We start from the raw sequence: 20,465 nt of genomic DNA on the forward strand, positions 1-20,465 counted from the left end.
GCTATACCTAAAGACACATATTTGAAGGCAGCTCTAAAAAGTATTTTCCAGGGGGATACACAATCTTTAATCCACTGTGTAGTTCAAAGAGATTCGAAGTTACATAAATACCTCAGTTTCCCAGACAGTCAGCGATGGTCAGCTGAGCTTCTGTCTGCTAAGATTGATAATACAGACTTGATCCTTGGCAATGAGAATGTTCTTTGGTTTGTTTCACTGCTGTTGGCTGTGTGGCAGTGAATGAGAAGACATAACCCACCTAATGTGTTATGTTAATTACATTTATAAAAGCGCACAATTACCCTAGGGTGTCCTGGCACGGAGATCTGCTCAAGCCATTGTCAGAGGGCGTTCAATGAGTAAAGAGCCAGGTTTTCAGACGCTTTCTAAAGGGGAGAAGGTCTACGGCATTTCCCAGAAAGAACGGAAGCTCGTTCCAAGCCTTGGCCGTGCAGGTGATAAAGCTCCTTCCTCCCCAACTGTTTTTTTTCACATATGTCTATGCCGAGGCCCACTTAAAGCCCACCAAAAGCAGCTAAAGCTTGGCTTCCTCCTGGATAAACTTGGATCAACGGCAGAAGCACTTAAACACTGTTTCAGCTGGAATGTATCATTTCAAACAGTAACAGCCAGTTTCTAACAGGCACATCAAAAAATTGCCTAATGTTAATAGCAACATCTGAAAAACTTATTTTGCTTGACTCCTATCCTATTCCTAAATCTTCAGAGGTTCCAACAGGGGTTTCTCCCCTGTACTCGCTGTAAATTTCAACATCTCCCTTAGTTCCAGTTGCATTTTGTGCATCTGTGGTGGGCTCTGCAAGTGTCAGCTGTCAGTCAAAAAAACAGGGCAGAACCATCTACTTCATTTGTGGTCTCTTGCTTCTTCTGTGGAAGACAGAGCTGAGCTCCCAACTAACAAATGTCAAACCTTTAGCAACACAATGGTCTTCCCATCAGTTCAGTGAACTTTCAAGAAACAAGCATGGCGTAAAGAAGCTGCAATGGGGATTGGACCACACAACCCTCACCGGGTGAGAAGGAATCCTGTCCTTTGCCACATCTGTAACTAATCACTTGGTCAAATACCAGTTCTTCTGTCCTGAATCATTATACACCAACCTTGAAGAACATTGAAGAATCTTCAGGTGCAAACTGCATGAGGGCAAAACTCTTGTCTGGTGATGTAGTTATATCATGGTCGGATGAAACTAGTATTAAACAACTAGCAGGAAAACATCCCGAAAAACAATGTGACCACAGATCAAATCCTAGTTCATTTCACAGGAACAAAGAAATCCCAAACTGATATTCGAAGTCCTCTATGAATTGTACTGAAATTAGGAGCTTATAACAATTTGTTTCCAATTATCAATGTATCAACCTTGATAAAATCTATGCAGTACTTTTATCCGCACAGTATCCATGCAGTACGATGGTCCATGAATATTGCACCCTGTTTGACATTCTTAGTACCCCTTACATTTTATATCTCCGAAGGTTCCTCAGATCGACTGCCCTTTATTCTTTATAGCAACTCCCACGACCCATCTGCCTTTCACTAGGATCCAGGACACTCTGTCCCTTGGAGAGGGCCTGGTCTTGGAACTGTGCATCCTAGACAGCGAGGGCAGAAGTGCACTGGAGGGTTGGAACTTTCCTTTGATCCTCTGGTGGTAGGCGTGGGCTGGTCTTGGGGGCAGTTTGTCGAGAGAGGGAGTGAAATGCAAGGAAGTCTAAGGGTTGCCTTTTCTGTGAGCTGTGTCCTATAAGATTAATGTGGACCAGTTCCTTACTGGGTCCCTCTTTGCTAGGCCTGTGTTGAATATCTTGGAGACAGTGGAAACTGCACTTTTCTGATAGAAAACCAGTCGCCAGCGGGATTGACTGGAACTTGTGAGCAGCCGTTTCACATCAAGAACTTGCAGATTGGTATTCAAGGAAATTTTCCTGAAAGTTGGGTTCTTTTAGGATTAAAGACATTTCCCTAAAGTTGGGGCTTTCAAAATGTTCTTTGAATGATGGACACAAAGTGCTAAGCTTACTCTAAAAGCAGCCTAGGCGGGTACAGGGGGTGTTTGTCTGTGAAGATCGTCAACAATAAGTATCTTTTACATCTCATAACAAGACTCCCCAGAGGTGGTGGTGTGGTATCTTGGCCCTTCACTTCTCAGCATATTTTTGATTCTCATACACGGCGTACGGTAAGGAGTCTTCTTCCACACCATCCAACTGGCACCATCCTCTCTACTGTCGTAGGCACTGATGTTTTGTTTGTGTGATGCGAATGGAGGAGTTTTCTGTCAGAACACGAAGGCATGAAGGAAGTCACACATGAGGTTCTTCTTCCTTCACTAATCATTTGTTGCCAGAGCTCAGGCACAAATAATGCAATCTCTTTCTCTCTCACTCAAAATAACTACTATTTTTGTTTCCTACACATATGGGCAGGTTTGTATCAATCAGCAACACCAAAAAAATAAGGAAAAAGACAAAATGTACTGGTTACAAAGAGGGTAAAAATGAAAATAAAACTAAAAACAAAATCTTGGAGTTCAGACATGACAGATCGGATCCTCATACAACATATCCATGAACCACTCACCTCACAACTAGAAGAGATTATACCAGAAGAGGAATGATTGACTGCAATGACTGAGCGTCTTTCCTGAAGATAGTGACACAATGAGGGATGGCTGGGCTTGATAGGTGATCATTAAGGCAAAGACTGGTTGTGAAGATCACCGACCATAGGACTCTTTGGCTCAATCTCTTGAGGAAGGGATGTGATCGGTGGTAGGTAACCAGCAAAGGAGACTGAATTCCTCTAAGTTGAAACACCAACTGAAGAAAGTAATTTATTTAGAATAAAAGGATTGTGGCATTGAAGATTAGACACTATCATTTGAAGAACAGCAGTAACTATCGTACTCTGTTTCTCAGACGCTTGACGTAAGATTGTGTTCATCATTGAACTTGTTGAGTGTGAGAGAACCAGTAGCTGCAGATTACTATAAATGAGGCTAACACCTATAGTCAGTTTAGGCCTCGAAGTTAATGGAGATGTGTGCACCTGGTCCACTCTCTTGTAATGTGTTGTCTCAATTTTCTGCAATTGACTTTGATATTTGCCTTTCAAGCTGTTTTCAATTCTGCGGTTAAATAACTATGTTAAAAGCGGTGTTACATACGTTTCATTTTGGAGTGCGGTGGGAGAGAAATATGAGCGATGGTATCTTTGCCTCCATGGTCGGCGTGAATATTGTTTTTTTTTTTAGATTAATTGTAATTCTAACTATCAATTCAGATTTTTGTCTCTATCTGGATGCTTTGTTTTGCTCCGCTCCGGATTAAGATGATAACAACAACAAGCGTTCCACAAAGCATGGTAGAACTTCCATCCGCACCTCCCAGAGTCAAACTGCCCCATGTAGAGTCCTTCCAAGAGTGGCCGTGCCACCAGCAGAGATGGCGCCATTGCAGGCACAATGTGCTCCAATATTCTGTGTCAACCAAATGGTGCTAATATCGTCGATTACCACGTCTATTTGAGTGTGTGGGAGACCACCTTGGAAACAGTCCAACCGTGGCCAGAAGGTGATATGCCCCACTTTAGTGGTGCATTTCCAGGGCCCAGATTTGATGGTGGAAATGGCACCAACCACCTTCCAAAGCAAGGAAGTCAACTGGAACTATCCCTACCAAAGGATTTCCTCCCTGAGGGTGAGGTATGTAAAACGATATCATTGCAGATGGTGGTCATAATAAACCCCATCACCCATGTAAAACTGTGGTTTTCGTGAGAACTACTTAGAACGAAATGTGGACCACGGTGCTCTGGGAGAAATGTCATGTTTCTTATACATGCAAACAATGTGCGCTCTGTGTATTGAAAATATATTCTTCTGTCTTGAAAACGAATCTGATCCCTGACATGTTACAGGCAGTTCCTTCATGGTCTGAGAGCACTTGCATGTTGGCTTGGCAGTATGTAGTGGTGTGCGAGTGGCTGCTTGGTTGACTGAAAGCAGATCTTGTACAAGTGGAAAAAAATGAACATCACACATTAGATTCTGAAAGTGGCTCTAGACAAGCTAGCACTATTGATCAAGCATTGATCATTGTCTATTATATGTGCCTTCCGATGGGGTTTGTCGCTGTATGTTGCCTCTTTTATGAAACCATAAGTTGGCAAACACTTATTCTTTGTTTTCCTTAGGGTTCAACACAACAAAAGGGGACATGGTGAGGTCCATCCTGTACCCCAAGCCGGTGAACTTCAAGCTGTACCGGGACATTGCACGTTTCTTTATGTTCTTTATCGCCATCGCTATTATCGGTGTCATTTATGCGATCAGCATTATGGCGCCTAGAGGGGTAAGTGATCCTGCTGATCCGTTTGTGTGTGTCTGGTACCATATCTGTAAGAACCGGATCTTGAGGGAAAGCGGTTTGATGGACGCACCTCATGATGCTGGAAAGGCACTCAAGTTTCAACCTCAAACCTTAATGATGGACAAGGTGCACTTAGTTATGTTTGCAGAGGCTGGCGGTGTGGGCCAGAGTGACTTAACTGCTCAGTTGACTTGAAGTAAAATTTCTTAGAAGCCAATTCAATGGACCATGCAACAGAATTCAAAACATGTCAGCCAAGCCCATGCTGCAAACGTCGAAGAAACCATGGTTCTAAGCACTGATTAAGCCCCAAATATTTAGCATGTCAATGCCGGCCTACGCATCATCCATAGAAATGGTACCGCCATTTAAGGGGAAAAATATGTCTGTGGCACTGCCAGACAGAAATGGACAGTCTGAGAGATGCTGCTGAGTCGGCCAGCTAAGCCTTCCATCTCTCCTCCTCTACTCATAAACCCCGCAGCCCTGACTGTAGAAAGCACTGACAGCTTTACCTTCTGGGTTGACAGAAGTCTTATTGGACACGCCTTTGGATCAAAATGGACTCTTATGTCCGCAGCTCTGACATCTAAGGGCCAGATGTACCAAGACGTTTTGCGTTCACAAATGTCCATTTTGCAGAATTGGGCCCTTTGTGACCACAAAAAGGCATTTGGCTATGGAAGAAACATGACCTGGGTTTGCAACCAAGTACAGATTCAGCATTTGGAAAGTGGGTATTTAGGGCGTCCCTTCGGAAAACGGAATCGGAATGGTATGTCTTAATGTTTTGTGACCAAAATCATGTAGGGGTAACCCATTCGCAAACTGGAAGGGGTCCCCTTTGTGAATCTGACAAAAACATACCTCAGTAGGCATTAGATGCAGGTTTTGTTCCTCCCATCAAAGCTGCCTTTGATCTGTGTCTGCTCATCCTGCACCCAAACATAGGATGCAAGCACAAGAAGCCTGTCACCAAACTGGCTTGACTGTGGCATAGATTTAAGGAATGGAGCAGGCAGGAACATACATTTGCACCTAAAATACTACCGCCTAAAGTTAAAAACCACATGTTTGATTATGGATTGAAAATTATTAAAAGTGAAGTCTAGAATTTATTAAAACTAATTTATTTATATATACAATTACATGCTTTTGACAGTTACTCAAGGTTACAGCAGGGGCAGCTGGGTGAACAATGCATTGGGAATTGTAACCTCTGGTCCTCCGAGCTCTGGCCTCAGTCAATGGGCCACTGCTCTTGACTGATCCATGAGTGAAGAACTAGGGTACTCCGGATGCTGGTCCTTCAAACTCGGGCCTCAGTCAATGGGCCACTGCTCTTGACTGATCCATGAGTGAAGAACTAGGGTACTCCGGATGCTGGTCCTTCAAACTCGGGCCTCAGTCAATGGGTCACTGCTCTTGACTGATCCATGAGTGAAGAACTAGGGTACTCTGGATGCTGGTCCTTCAAACTCGAACCTCAGTCAATGGGCCACTGCTCTTGACTGATCCATGAGTGAAGAACTAGGGTACTCTGGATGCTGGTCCTTCAAACTCGGGCCTCAGTCAATGGGCCACTGCTCTTGACTGATCCATGAGTGAAGAAGTGGGGTACTCCAGATGCTGGTCCTTCAAACTCGAACCTCAGTCAATGGGCCACTGCTCTTGACTGATCCATGAGTGAAGAACTAGGGTACTCCAGATGCTGGTCCTTCAAACTCGGGCCTCAGTCAATGGGCCACTGCTCTTGACTGATCCATGAGTGAAGAACTAGGGTACTCCGGATGCTGGTCCTTCAAACTCGAACCTCAGTCAATGGGCCACTGCTCTTGACTGATCCATGAGTGAAGAACTAGGGTACTCCAGATGCTGGTCCTTCAAACTCGGGCCTCAGTCAATGGGCCACTGCTCTTGACTGATCCATGAGTGAAGAACTAGGGTACTCCGGATGCTGGTCCTTCAAACTCGGGCCTCAGTCAATGGGCCACTGCTCTTGACTGATCCATGAGTGAAGAAGTGGGGTACTCCAGATGCTGGTCCTTCAAACTCTGGCCTCAGTCAATGGGTCACTGCTCTTGACTGATCCATGAGTGAAGAAGTGGGGTACTCCGGATGCTGGTCCTTCAAACTCGGGCCTCAGTCAATGGGCCACTGCTCTTGACTGATCCATGAGTGAAGAAGTGGGGTACTCCGGATGCTGGTCCTCCGAACTCTGGCCTCAGTCAATGGGCCACTGCTCTTGACTGAATCATGAGTGAAAAGTGGGGTACTGCGGATGCCGGTCCTTCAAACTCGGGCCTCAGTCAATGGGTCACTGCTCTTGACTGATCCAGGAGTGAAGAACTAGGGTACTCCGGATGCTGGTCCTCCGAACTCTGGCCTCAGTCAATAGGCCACTGCTCTTGACTGATCCATGAGTGAAGAAGTGGGGTACTCCGGATGCTGGTCCTTCAAACTCGGGCCTCAGTCAATGGGTCACTGCTCTTGACTGATCCAGGAGTGAAGAACTAGGGTACTCCGGATGCTGGTCCTCCGAACTCTGGCCTCAGTCAATAGGCCACTGCTCTTGACTGATCCATGAGTGAAGAAGTGGGGTACTCCGGATGCTGGTCCTTCAAACTCGGGCCTCAGTCAATGGGCCACTGCTCTTGACTGATCCATGAGTGAAGAAGTGGGGTACTCCGGATGCTGGTCCTTCAAACTCTGGCCTCGGTCAATGGGCCACTGCTCTTGACTGATCCATGAGTGAAGAACTAGGGTACTCCGGATGCTCCGGATGCTGGTCCTTCATGAGTGGCTCCTGCAGGGCCACTCATGAAGAACCTGTGTACTCCGGCTGCTGAACGTTTGTCTGAGGGAAGCTGTAGTTGAGTTTTGCTTGGTCAGCTTTTAGAGTAGGGGTCTTATTTACATCACTGCCATTGACCTCCGGCTCTTACTGCTTTAATCTCATCAAGGCTGGATTGAAATAAGGCAGCTGCGTCTGTTTGATATTAACAGAAAGAGGATCCCATAATGCACTGATTGTGATGGTTCTTTCTGTTGATCCTCACCAGGAGAGCTTAGGTGACCTTACACTGATTAGACTTCACGATGACCAATGAGATGCAGGATAGCTTCAAGGAGGCATGTATTTCCAATCCCTGCTTCTATAACAGCTAACCTCACTATCTACCTTTCCAAAGATGTCTGTGGAAGACACCTTTTGGCCAGGCTATATTTCAAGAAAATGTCTTTGAGATGGTTGGGAGTTTGCTCCAGTGCAAGCCATATTCTGGAACTTGTTGCATCAGCCTTACTTCACTAGGGCAACCATGTCTGAGGCTGTAAAGAACTCAAACTTGGCTTTTATAACAATCCTGTGCAAACACTCCTAAGCAATCTTATGCACCCTGACACTGCTATTACTTTATATAACTCCATGATATATGTGACTCTGCCCCCAGCTCACCTGGTTCCATAAATCCCACCATCTTCATCATGAAACTTACTTAAACTTAAAGTCTACTCTATGCCTCGCATCTCATCCATGGAAGCTGTAGAGTCTTAAGTTGTGCTGCAGATGAATTTAGATTTTGAATAATGAGTCACTAAATGTCTAATTTATTATGTTCCGACTATCAGCAAATAGTCAAAGTTTGGAGCTATTTCTAAGGTGGAGCCAGATACACTTTTGTAACAGTAGCTCATGAAGCCACAGGATAACGGTGATAAAACTGGCATTTTCTGTGTTTTTAGGTTCCTGTGGGATCAATCATCCTTCAATCCATCGTCCTTATGACCATCGCCATTTGTCCCATCATGCCAGCGGCCGTGACTGTGGGGATCCTCTACGCCAAGAGACGACTGAAGCAGAAGTCTATCTTCAGTATGAGCCCCCATCGGATCAACATGTGCGGGCAGCTAAACCTCATCTGCTTTGACAAGGTCTGGACCGTACACTGCATTGGCTTTTATGGAACTCATTGTCTGCGAGCAGTGAACAGTATTTGAGATTTATTTCACAGGATGCACAGCTGTAAAAACCATAGCTTTCATAACTTTCTGTGGCATTAAAACACATTTCATCAAATATATTAAGTTATCTGGTCTACAAAAATGGATTATTATATGAGGAGAGCAGTTGCCAAATGCATCAGCCTACTTCTCCAGCCTGGTTTCTGCCATTTTGTCCCAGTTTAGAATATAAGGGTCCTATTCACAAAGGTTAATGTATATGTGCAGGTTTACTCTTGTGTAAAAGTACTCTTGCACCTAGGTGTAAATCTACACACCTTTTATGCTGTTTACCATTCATGCTTGAAATGTTAAACCAAAGTGTGGATCTACATGCCTCCTCCTCTGAAACCAGGCAGTGGAGACATCTGAGGCTCAATTCATCAGTGTATCCAACCCGCACTAGCATTTTAATATTTAATTATTATTCAGTAAATATATTTAACATTTAGGTGTTTAACCAATGTACTTTAAATCTACACATTTATTACAAGTTTAGAAATGGGTCACTGAAAGGAAAAAAACTGTGTCGGGCAGCAAAACCGGCAATGCTGGAATGAGTTTCCTGTGTTTCTAGTTAAAAAACAAAGGAAAGCTATGAGTGCCCTGGGTGGGACCAGGACACCCACGATAAACATAAAAGAAAACGATAAAAGATGGTCCCATCCTCGCTGCATCAGTATTGAAGTGGTCAGGTTACTCATTGAGTATTCACTAGAATGCCCTACGTGAACTTTGTAAGACATATTATACTTCTTGTGATGCTTCAAACAGGGACACCACCAGCAATTCATGCACAGGTTTGGGGGGCTGCAAGGAGCACAGCAGCCCCCCAGCAATGTTTTTAAAAAACAACTTCAAGTCTCCCTGATCATTGATTGGATGATCCCAGGAGAGTGTACCAACATCTCCAAAGCACTCCCTGCCGGAGCTGTGTGCTCGTCGGCTGCTGGAGCGGTGTGCTCGTCGGCTGCTGGAGCGGTGTGCTCGTCGGCTGCTGTAGCGGTGTGCTCGTCGGCTGCTGGAGCGGTGTGCTCGTCGGCTTCTGGAGCGGTGTGCTCGTCGGCTGCTGGAGCGGTGTGCTCGTCGGCTGCTGGAGTCGTGTGCTCGTCGGCTGCTGGAGCTGTGTGCTCGTCGGCTGCTGGAGCGGTGTGCTCGTCGGCTACTGGAGCGGTGTGCTCGTCGGCTGCTGGAGTCGTGTGCTCGTCGGCTGCTGGAGCGGTGTGCTCGTCGGCTGCTGGAGCGGTGTGCTCGTCGGCTGCTGGAGCGGTGTGCTCGTCGGCTGCTGGAGCTGTGTGCTCGTCGGCTGGAGTCTGGGGACCCCTTGTGCTTGGTCCTAAGGCTGCATTTTATGGTCTGAAGAATGTTGAAGAAAGACTCAAACACGTTTCTGGCTGTTTTGAATAATTTGAATAAAAATGCTTTAATTTAAATAATGTTATGGCAATTAGTGAACATTGCTGCATATGTTAATAAGCAATATATTGGATTATAGTTGTTGATAAATTATTGTGGTGCTTTTTGGCAAAGCCAATAGACCTGCCTTATATATGGCGATGTGCTGACTGACCCCCCGATAAGCCAACTGCCCTGCTTTTATTATTTTGGTGTGCTGACCCTTTGACCAAGCCAATAAGTCTGCCTCACTTAAAATGACACCTCTTTATTATGTCACTTTACCTCATAAATTCACAAAAAATAGGTTAAAGTGACATTCTAGTCAGCTAGGTTAATAATGTCTTACTTTACATAAAAAAATCTCAAACATTCTCTCAAAAAATGAACATAGGCGAAAATGTCAGCTAAATATCACATTTTAAACTCAAAAAACACTACAGTTCATCAATAATACTTAACCAAAGTAACTATAGCTCACACCCTCGCCATGCACTGCTTTTGACCTTCGGTATGACATCACTCATGACATGTTCTTTGACATAAATATTAACACTGCTTATAATATCTTAAATTACATCACTGGTGACATCACTGTGCATGGGGGTGCGAGTTATAGAATGGTAACGTCACTTAAACCTTTGTTTGTCTTAAGTGAAAAATATGTATATACAAATACAAATTATATATATACAAATACGTGTGTGTGTGTGTGTGTAAAGGCACGCCTCTCTCTAATACCCCTTTTTACTCCTCCCTAAATCTTTTCTATTATGTTGTAAGTATTACCCACTTCCCTGCCCCTCCCACATTTACTCCTAAATAATAAACTTACTTGTGCAGATCTCACCACAGAAAAGATATGGGAGGTGGAAGTGAAGATTTACATCTGCAGAGTTTGTGAATTGTATTTTGTAATAGGCAGAACCACTGTAGAACTGCTTTACATACTATAAAATGCATTGTGTGCATATGGCCCTCTGTTGCCATCTTGTCCCAGATCTGCAGTTGTTGACCCTCTCTTCAATGTAGCTGCTCTTGCAGGGCCTGTGCCCCCCCCCCCTCTCTTAGATGTAAAATACAAATGCTACTTTTGGCACCAATAGCTCCAGTTCTTACCACTTTCTGGGCGGATGCGTTAAGATGGACTGTAAGGTTTTTGAACAGCATCTGCTGGGAAAGCTGACACTTGTTAGTGTAAAATAACCGAGAGTGAGGAATTTTCTTTTGTGAATCCACCTATGTGTAAAAAAGTTGGTATGCAAAAGGAAAAAGAAAAAGGATTCAGAGTAGGTTGAAATCCAACCTCTCTCATCAATATGGATGAGGTCATTCTCAGATTATGGCTCACCCTGATTGGGAGACCCTACAGGGAGTGTGGCCCGCTAAAACAGAAGACTACCGGATTAGCTCTCAATAAAGAAAATATTCTTTTTAAATGCAGCCCATTTTCCTTAAAGTATCCCCTGGGCCCTGCCTACTCCAAAGGAAATCTTTTTTAAGATTCACTTAAGGAAAAGTGTCCCAAGGGAACCCCTTAACTTCTGTAAATGCAATACCACCTCGTTGTTTGGTAATTTTTCAATGATTTGCAACCAGATTATGCTGGCAAATTATGAATAGATTCCATATTAATTCACACTTTGCCAGGGATGCGTACATAACACCTCTTCCAAAATACAAGTCAGTATCCACCTGGAAAGCTGTTTAGGTGTCAGTAGAAGTGTAAACTGAGAAAAATCCTAATTTTAAGACTTTCGGTATTCACAGAAGGCATTTAGGAGTCCTAAAGTTAGGAGTCCTAACTTCCGTGAATACTCGAAATGAGTAAGTGCCTTCTGTGAATGCGAAAATGGTAGTAAGTTTCGGATTTTGTCTTACGTTAGTTCTGTGAATCGTGCCCTTCTTCTTTACTAACTAGTGAGGTCTATTGTATATTGCTAACCTTGTGAAGTTAATGCTATTTCTGCATCCAGCTCAGTATGCAAATAAAGGGACCTTGAATTTTCTTTGTGTTTAGACTGGCACTCTGACAGACGACGGGCTGGATCTTCTGGGCATCGTTCCTTCAGGTGGAGACAGGTACTTACCTTTAATGACAATGTGCTGGGTTGTGACTGTTGTTTTGAGTTGTGGAGCTCAAAGGCTTGTTTCTGTGTTCATAGACGTGTCTCCTCAGGACAGCCGCTCGCTCCAGTTTATATGTAAATGTGTGACCACCACTGTAATGGTTTGCTGGTGCTTTTACATACTAGATTTATCATAGCTATTCTGCAGTGACATGTAATGAATCCAGGTACTGGCCACCACATCCATGCCTTCTTGTTTGACTTTTGAAAGCCAGCTGTCCTCCAGTTAAAAGAAGTGTTTCATCCAACATCCCATGGTCCAGTAATGGACCTCTTAGCAGGGGAAGCCTTCTTTGTAGACCTGCTTCTGTTTCTATGACATGGAAAATCACAGCAGACATATCATGAAGGCTCCCAAGGTTATTCAACCTTTTCCCACTAAAAGGAGAAAGGTAATGAAGGACCCCTTGCTATCCAGCACACATTGATGGAACTTCTGCCGGCAAGGGCAGGTATTGCTAGAAATTTCTAGAGCGAGATTGACCATGGACTGTATATTTGCTAGCAAAAGGTTTCCATCAAACTGGTGGAAATTCTGTTGAGCCATTGCCAAGATGTCTAATTATACTTTGTTTACTGCCAAACATCCCTTTGAACTATGAAATCTACAGCAAAACTCTGAATCTCTTCCTTAGTTTTCTTTTTAGATCTACGTTCTTTGCTGCCACAAAGGATTTCAACTATAATGATTTATAGGTTTTATAACATCTGACTTTTATGGTTTTCTGTGTGCTCAGATGCTTGTTTACTAATGATAGTACAACATGTGCACATTCCTGCTATCAGATCTGCCTCTGTATAATTTTTTTAATTAAAGCCCTAAGGCTCGGATTAGGAGTTAGGTGGAGACAAATAACCAAATAGTTTTAAGCATGAGTTTCGGTCTATCACATTTTTCACATCTGTAAACCTTGCTCCGTAAAATCTTACGAGGAATAATTGCATACTTTAAGATAAATGGATTCACTGTGCGCTACAACTACATTTTGTAAAAGGTAAAACTATTTTTGTAAGTTGAGTGGTAACCTGTGAACATGAGGAAATTGTTCCTAAATTTACCACCTGCTTAGTGCAAGCTAGCCTGGCTGATGAAGGGTGTTACCCAGAAACCGGTCCCAGGATGCTTGTTTCCGGTCCAGGGAAGGCCTGGCTTGGCCGGTCGGGCTGGACTGTTCCCATGAGGCACAGGGTCAAGACTGATTTGCATATGGCTGTGGCTGAACTGGGGTGGCAAAGTTAGCTAAAGAATGATGATGGATTCTTCCCAGATCTGTGACTGGGGGCGAGTGTCTGGAAAGTTTCAGCGCTCCGTCCATTATCTCCTTGTGTTTGCTTAGTGCAGGTGATAAACATAAATCCTAATCAGAAAAAAATAGTAAAATGTCAGAACACAGGTCAAACTATTAAACCTATTTTAAATAGCAATTTTTAATACATAATAATAATCAACAAAGCAATGTCAAATAACTTAAAGGATTGTTTTGTTTCACATACGTGCAAATATATGTGTATGTATATATATATGTGTGTGTTTGGGTGTGTGTGTGTGTGTGTGTATATATATATATATATATATATATATTTTAATTTGGTTTGTGTTAATCGTTGGAGATTGAACAAAAAGAAATAAAGTACTTTGGGAAAGACTGGTCCGTGAGTGCTGACTCATTCCCTTGAGGAAAGGGATTTGCATAAAATATTTCCAAAGCGGGGCTCTGCTTAGGAGTCACGGCATCGGTGGATTGAGCGCCAAAGGATTGTGCGACGGAGCCAAATCGTTGAAAAAATATATATATATATATATATATATAAAAACAGCAGACTCCCAACTGCTATGGTCGCAGTATTTAGCGAGCGCAGACCTCGAAACAACTCCTCAATCTTCAACAGGCAATAGATGAGCCAGACACCAACGCTGTTAGTTGAAGCAGTGCATTTTAATTAGCAGTGGAAAGTGCAGAGCAAGTGCCCTCCATGACGCGTTTCGCCCCGCGGACGGGGCTAGGTCACATGACGCGCCAGGAGTAGGCGGTGGGTTAAATAAAATTAAAAGCCCAAACACCTAAAGAAACAGGTTGTAAGGGTAAAATAACGACATCAATTGGCAATACAATATATGAGATGATCGATACATAAACAAACAATTCCCAAAATTAATGAAAAGTTTGCAGCAAAATTAGAGCATAGTGCTCATAGGCGATCAGGGATAATATAACATATCTACTTTAAGAAAAATGACAAAAATTCATAATAGAAATGAAACCAATGAATTAATGTGCAAGTGCAATAAGTGAAATATTTTTCTTTACAGATCTGTAAATGCATCATGTCCCTCACCATCATCAATAGAACATCACAGGTTGCCAATATATACAAGTCAACTAATTTAGACCAAAAGAAATCCTTTAGGATGTTATATATATGGGGAAACAAACGGCGGCAAAGACTTCCATTCATGGAAGTTTGACACAAACACACTTCAGATTTCATGGCTATACTGAGCCCAGCTGTTATTTCATTTTATGAATATCTGAAAAAACTGAAAAAGACTGCAAAAAACTCTCCCTCATCAAAGATAACAAAAAGTACACATTTTTTTGATATGCATCAAGGAAAACTTACTGAAATTATAAATAATGGTGCAATTCATCAAAAGCATTCAATCCGTTAGGGGATCTGGTATCGAGCAGGGCGATGAAATAAGCCTCTCTTTGACGGAGAAGTCTCTCTCGATCACCCCCCCTAACTGGATTAGCCACTGAGCATAACAAGGTATATGTAAGATCTTTCAATTTCTTGTCATGAACAGATTTAAAATGGCGAGCAACCGGGTAATTCATGTCCGAATTTACTATTGCCCGGATGTGTTGCAAGATGCGTTGATTTGCTTGCAACTTTGTACTCCCTATATACGATAATGAACATGTGCAGGTCAATTTGTATACAACAAAGTCGCTGCGGCATGTCAGGTGTTCCCTGATTGGTATAGGCCGATTGCTGAATGCAGATGTATATTCCGTGCCGTTGACTGCAAACGTGCAGGCACGGCATGAGGTACATCTGAAGAAACCAGATTTATGAAGCCAAGTTGTTTTCAATTGGTTTTCTGGTTGTGCACGGTCAAGGGAATCTTTCATTGAGGGAGCCCTCCTGAAAGTTATTGCAGGAGATTTAGGCAAAAAAGGAGCAAGAATCACATCAGTTAAAACAATTGGCCATTCAGATCTAATAATCTGGCTGAGCTTGGAGCTTTGAGCACAAAAAGTAGTAATAAATCTAGCAGTTGTAGATTTGTTAACATCAATATCAACTGTTGTCTTAGGGGTCAGCAGTGATTCTCGTGTGCGTATAGACACTGAATTAAAGGCCTTATCTAAAACTGCTTTTTTGTAACCCCTCCGAAGGAATCTATCCCTAGATTCTGTTAGACATTGTTCGGTGACAACTGGATCACTACAAATGCGCTTAATCCTGATAAATTCACCCAGGGGTATGCTGTTGATAGTATGACGGGGGTGAGCACTACGGGCATGTAAGATGGAATTGCCCGCAGTGCTCTTCCTGAACAGCTTGGATTGGATTTTGTTATTCTCAATGTAAACCAATACATCTAAAAATTCAGCTGATGTATCAGTGATTGTGGCAGTGAATTTAAGATTTCTGGTGTTCACATTGATTTCATTAACAAATTCAGCAGCTAAGGTTTGCGATCCTTTCCAGACGATAAAAATATCGTCTATGAACCGCCAATAGGCCAACAAATGGGGGAGCCAATGAGCATGGGTGACGCCAAGCACATGCTCCTCCCACCAGCCAACATGCAAGCATGAATAACTGGGGGAGAAGCATGAACCCATTGCCACCCCGCGCTCCTGGTGATATATCTCCTTGCCAAATTGGAAGTAGTTGTTGCAAAGGCAGATGCGGATCATATCCAATAACATTTGGTTGTGATCCCTCATAGTTGCCTCACGGGAATCCAAAAAATATTGAACTGCTTCCAAACCCTGGTGATGATTAATGCTGGTGTAGAGTGCTTCTATGTCCATCACCAGAAAACATAACTCAGGACCCCAGGTGATACAACTTAACTTCCCCAAAAAATCATATATATATATATACACGCTCAAAGGTCCCTTCACTCAAAGGAACGACAGCACTCTGGGGGTGATGAATTTCACAGCGGTCTTAGTTTATTTAGATGAAAGTCAATAACAAATGCGTTTCGGCGTCAGCCTTCGTCAGTGTCAATGACACTAAGCACATGATATCATTTTAAACCTCCCTCATGGTAGCAGACATAGGTGAAGGACAAACCCTGGGTTTAATATGGGCGCCATCTTGTAATGGATAAGATGTGCACATTAACACATACAATTACCCTTCCAAAATAATCAAACCGTGTATCGGTTAGAAAAACAAGTGGTAAATGCCAAAAGTAATAATTATACAAATTATATAATGTGTCAACATCTAGCCGTGGATCGGCATCAGTCCTTACATTATTAGTCTGCTGTTATAAGAATGAGGCTTATATTGGCATGAAAATCAAAGAGCAAATACACCAATAAACATACACATATATACATTACGTCTAGTGAATTATACAGAAAAATGTATATATATATATACACCTGGTAGCTGACCTAATTTCATATGTCTTGGCTTCATATTGTTATATATAAATACAGCAAAAGTCGCCAAATCACCAACTCCAAAGGACGACCGCGGACCCAGAGGTTAGAAGTGCTTAGATTTTTATTGTGCTTTTCCCCGCACCTCCGCCACAACACGTTTCAAGCCTAACGGCCCTTGATCATATATATATATATATATATATATATATATATATATATATATATATATATACACACAAAGGTTACAGAGATGATCTAGTTGGGAAATAGAATGAACAAAACATTAGAAATCCACTAAAAAAGCCAAAGGTTACGGGGACTTTTGTCAAGTAACTATAACTCATGCCCTAAGGTAACTACACCTCATGCCCCTGCAATGCAAAGTTTTCTCATCAATGATTTCACTGCAAATTTAGCAGTGATGTTATCAGTGATGTCAAAGAAGATGTCATGAGTGACATAATGTGTTATGTTATGTTAAGGCGGATTTATAGAACGCACAGCTACTCAAAGAGTGTCCCGCGCTGAGACATAGAAAGATGCAGAGACACAGTCCGTGAAAGAAAGAAGGGGCCCTACGAGTGAGGTGGTCAGCCTGCTTGTTGGAACAGCCAGGTTTTCAGTTGCTTTCTAAAAGCCAGAATATTAGTTGTTTGCCTAAACGGTAAAGGTAGCCTATTCCAGGACCTGGCCACCAGAACCGGAAAGGAGCGATCCCCACAGCGGGATTTAGCACATTTAGGAGTTACCACCAGATGTTGAAAGGCAGACCTAAGAGATCTGCCAGGGGTATAGAATGAAATTCTTTTACATGTGTAAAGTGCCCCTATACAATGTAGGGCTTTGAAGGCCAGACCCAGAGCTTTGAAGAGTATTCTGCAGCGGACTGGCAATCAGTGCAGTGTCTTCAAATGATGAGAGATCTGGTCTCTAGGCACAAGGCTGAGGACTGCCCTTGCTGCCGCGTTCTGCACAACTTGTAATCTGTTGAGCAGAAACTCCGGAAGGCCCAAATAAAGGCTGTTTGCATAATCGAACCTAGAGGTAATAAGGGCTTGTACAACTGTCTTCCTATTAGAAATAGGTAGCAGGAACAGAAACCTGCGAAGCATCTTCAGGAAGCCAAAGCAGGTGCCTACGACTGACTGTACTTGTGAATTTATGGATAATGTCTCATCCAACTTTACCCCTAAGTTCTTTACCGCCTTAACTGGTTGTTTGGGGAGGAGACATATCAGGGGGCCACCATTGTTTCCAGGCGTCCTGGGGGGGGGGGGGGGGTGCCAAAGAAGATGATTTCAGATTTCTCTGAATTGCATTTGAGATGGTTCAATTGGAACCAAGAGAAGACATCTCTCAGGCATTTATAAATTTTCTCCCCATTGAACGCCTCGTCCTTTTTGCACGTAAACAACAGCTGGGTGTCGTCGGCGTATGATATAATTACAGCCTCATCTGCTTCCAACAGTGTCGCCAGAGGGGCCATATATAGATTAAAGAGCACAGGGCTCAAAATGGATCCCTGAGGCACTCCCACATTAAGAGGGGGCAGACCCGCTGAGAAAGGGGGTAACCACACCTCTTGCTGTCTCGCCTCCAAAAAGGAGGACACCCACTTCAACACCGTGCCCCCATACCCACACTCCTGCAATCTCCGAAGTAGGTAATCATGGGGCACAGTGTCGAAAGCCGCTTAAAGATCAAGCAAAACCAGTACCGCCTTGCCACCTTTGTCAAGTGTCTCCTTAACAGCGTCCAAAATCTCCAGCAAAGCTGTCTCCGTACTAAGGTTCTGGCAAAAGCCTGATTGGCTAGAGTGGAAGAGGTTATTAGTTTCCACAAAATTATAGATTACTGAGTGAACATGTTTCTCAATGGTTTTGGCAAAAAGGGCAACAGAGAAATAGGTCTGTAATTGGTGAGCAAGGTAGGATCAGCCGTTGTTTTTTTTTAATAAAGGAATGATTTCAGCACACTTCCAAACGGCCGGGACCTTCCCGCACAAAAGTGACGTATTCATCACCCTGTTGGCTGCAGGATTCAAAATCTCAGCCTCTGCTCAAAATTTAGCCCGACAAGGATTGACCGGTGATCCTGATTTCAAGCCCTTCATGATTGTCAAAGAAGCCTCCAGAGACAGAGGGGGAAAGGAGCGAAGGGAAGCCTTGTCCTTGTCATACTGAGGGAAAATCCGAGGGGAGGTTGTAGGATCGGTCACCTCAAGGGTGTCAAAAGAGGATTGAATGGTTATTATCTTGGAGTAGAAGAAGTTAGCTAATTTTTTCGTCCAATCCAAGGACGGGGGGGGGGGGGATATCCTCATCATGGCCTTTGGGGAGGAAAAACTTTTAACTATTTAAAAAATGTCTTTAGCCTGGTTTCCTGCAGACTCAATCAAGCAATACATGTGAGTGTGTGAGTTATAGTTACTTTAGGGTACGAATTATAGTTACTTGAGATAACTATAATGATAACTGCATAATTTCTGTGTTTTTATGAGTGTAAAATCTGAACCTAACTAGAACGTCCCTTTAATCTTTGTTTGTTTGGGGGATTTTTAAGGTATTTTAAAATTCTGTTTCCTAATTATGCTGCCCTGTAACTTTTGGTGGTTTCAGGGAATTTCTATTTTTTAATGCTATTTCCTAACCTTAATGCCCCTGTAACCTGGGTGGGTGTGAGTGGGTGTGTCGGTGCATAAGTGAGTGACTGAGTGTGTAGTGGGTGTTTCAGTTCATCTGTGACCAGCAGGGTGGGTCTGTGAATGGGTGTGTGAGAGGCTGTATGAGTGTTTACATGGGTGCATTAGTCAATATGGCACATTTTTATTCTCTCCATTTGAAGTGTCACTGTGAGCAAGCTGTCTTGCTGTGTTGCATTGCACCAAATATAAGTCAATATGGGCTGTTGTGTCTTGATTAGTTGATTTGTGGATTAATCCGTATGTCATAGTTTCCCTTCACCACTAACCAATAATCCTAAGCATAACGTACGGAAATATAGTGTATTAAAATGTGTGCCATTCCCACCTCTAATGCTTAGGCTCCTACATTTTGTGGCTGACACTTGGCAAACTTTATTTCCTTTATCTTGATAACCTCACTTTTCTACTCTTAATTTCAAGTTTTTTCATTAAAATGGCTCCAGTTTTTAATTTTTTGCTTTGTACCTGATGTCATTTATTAATAATAGTATTAACCTATTATATGCAGCACTTCATAGGCCCTTCTGTACTTTCTGAATCCATCAAATGACAGACATGGCATGGAACTTGTTCGGGTTCACTGAGGGAGAAGTCCTACCCCACAAAAAGCCTATTATCACATCATATTTTTATGTGGAGTGAACTTAGTCCAAGCATTTTAGAGCACTTTACACTAGTAACTCATGGTTTTTAGCCACAGGGGGCCTTATTTATGAAGGCCTTGCGCCGCCGGTGCGTCACTTTTAACATGGGAAAAAGTGACGCACCGGCGGCGCAAGGCCTTCATAAATAAGTCCCTGAGAGTTTAACTGATTTGCCCAGAATCACAGGAAGTTGAGCTGAGGCCAGAAGTTGAGCCTGGATCCCCAGTTCCAAAGACAGCAGCTCTTGCCGCTAGCCCACACCTCCACCCTTATTTTGTCCTTATTTTCCCTCAGTATCCATGTAAAGCGGATCATTGTCCCACTGAATCCTCCTTAAGTGCTAACTATCTGAATGGTATTTTGGCTACACCATCTTCCCCTCTTCCTTTCTTCAGGTTACTGTTCTCTTGTTTGTTTTAGAGTGATCCGCCTTCATCGCTATTGTAAGTGTGCGTGACCTCCTCAGATCCACGCCCGCTCTTCATGTAGGATCTGCGGGCAGTCATGATATCCGAGCTGACGATGTAAACCAGTACTTCTTAACCTGAGTTTGGGGATC

At 43.1% G+C, this 20,465-nt stretch overlaps 1 protein-coding gene across 1 annotated transcript in view; it reads left to right on the forward strand.

The window, feature by feature from the left end:
* The window catches only part of LOC147684264 (putative cation-transporting ATPase 13A4), a 164,019-nt gene that overhangs the window by 71,052 nt on the left and 72,502 nt on the right, over positions 1-20,465 (forward strand). Inside the window, exons 11-13 of the mRNA XM_086944658.1 lie at positions 4,220-4,377; positions 8,140-8,328; positions 11,813-11,874. Coding sequence (XP_086800784.1) covers positions 4,220-4,377; positions 8,140-8,328; positions 11,813-11,874 — 409 coding nt within the window. The remainder of the gene's footprint in view (positions 1-4,219; positions 4,378-8,139; positions 8,329-11,812; positions 11,875-20,465) is intronic.

Source organism: Lissotriton vulgaris, chromosome 11, assembly GCF_964263255.1.
Source record: "Lissotriton vulgaris chromosome 11, aLisVul1.2, whole genome shotgun sequence".
NCBI classification, from domain to species: domain Eukaryota; kingdom Metazoa; phylum Chordata; class Amphibia; order Caudata; family Salamandridae; genus Lissotriton; species Lissotriton vulgaris.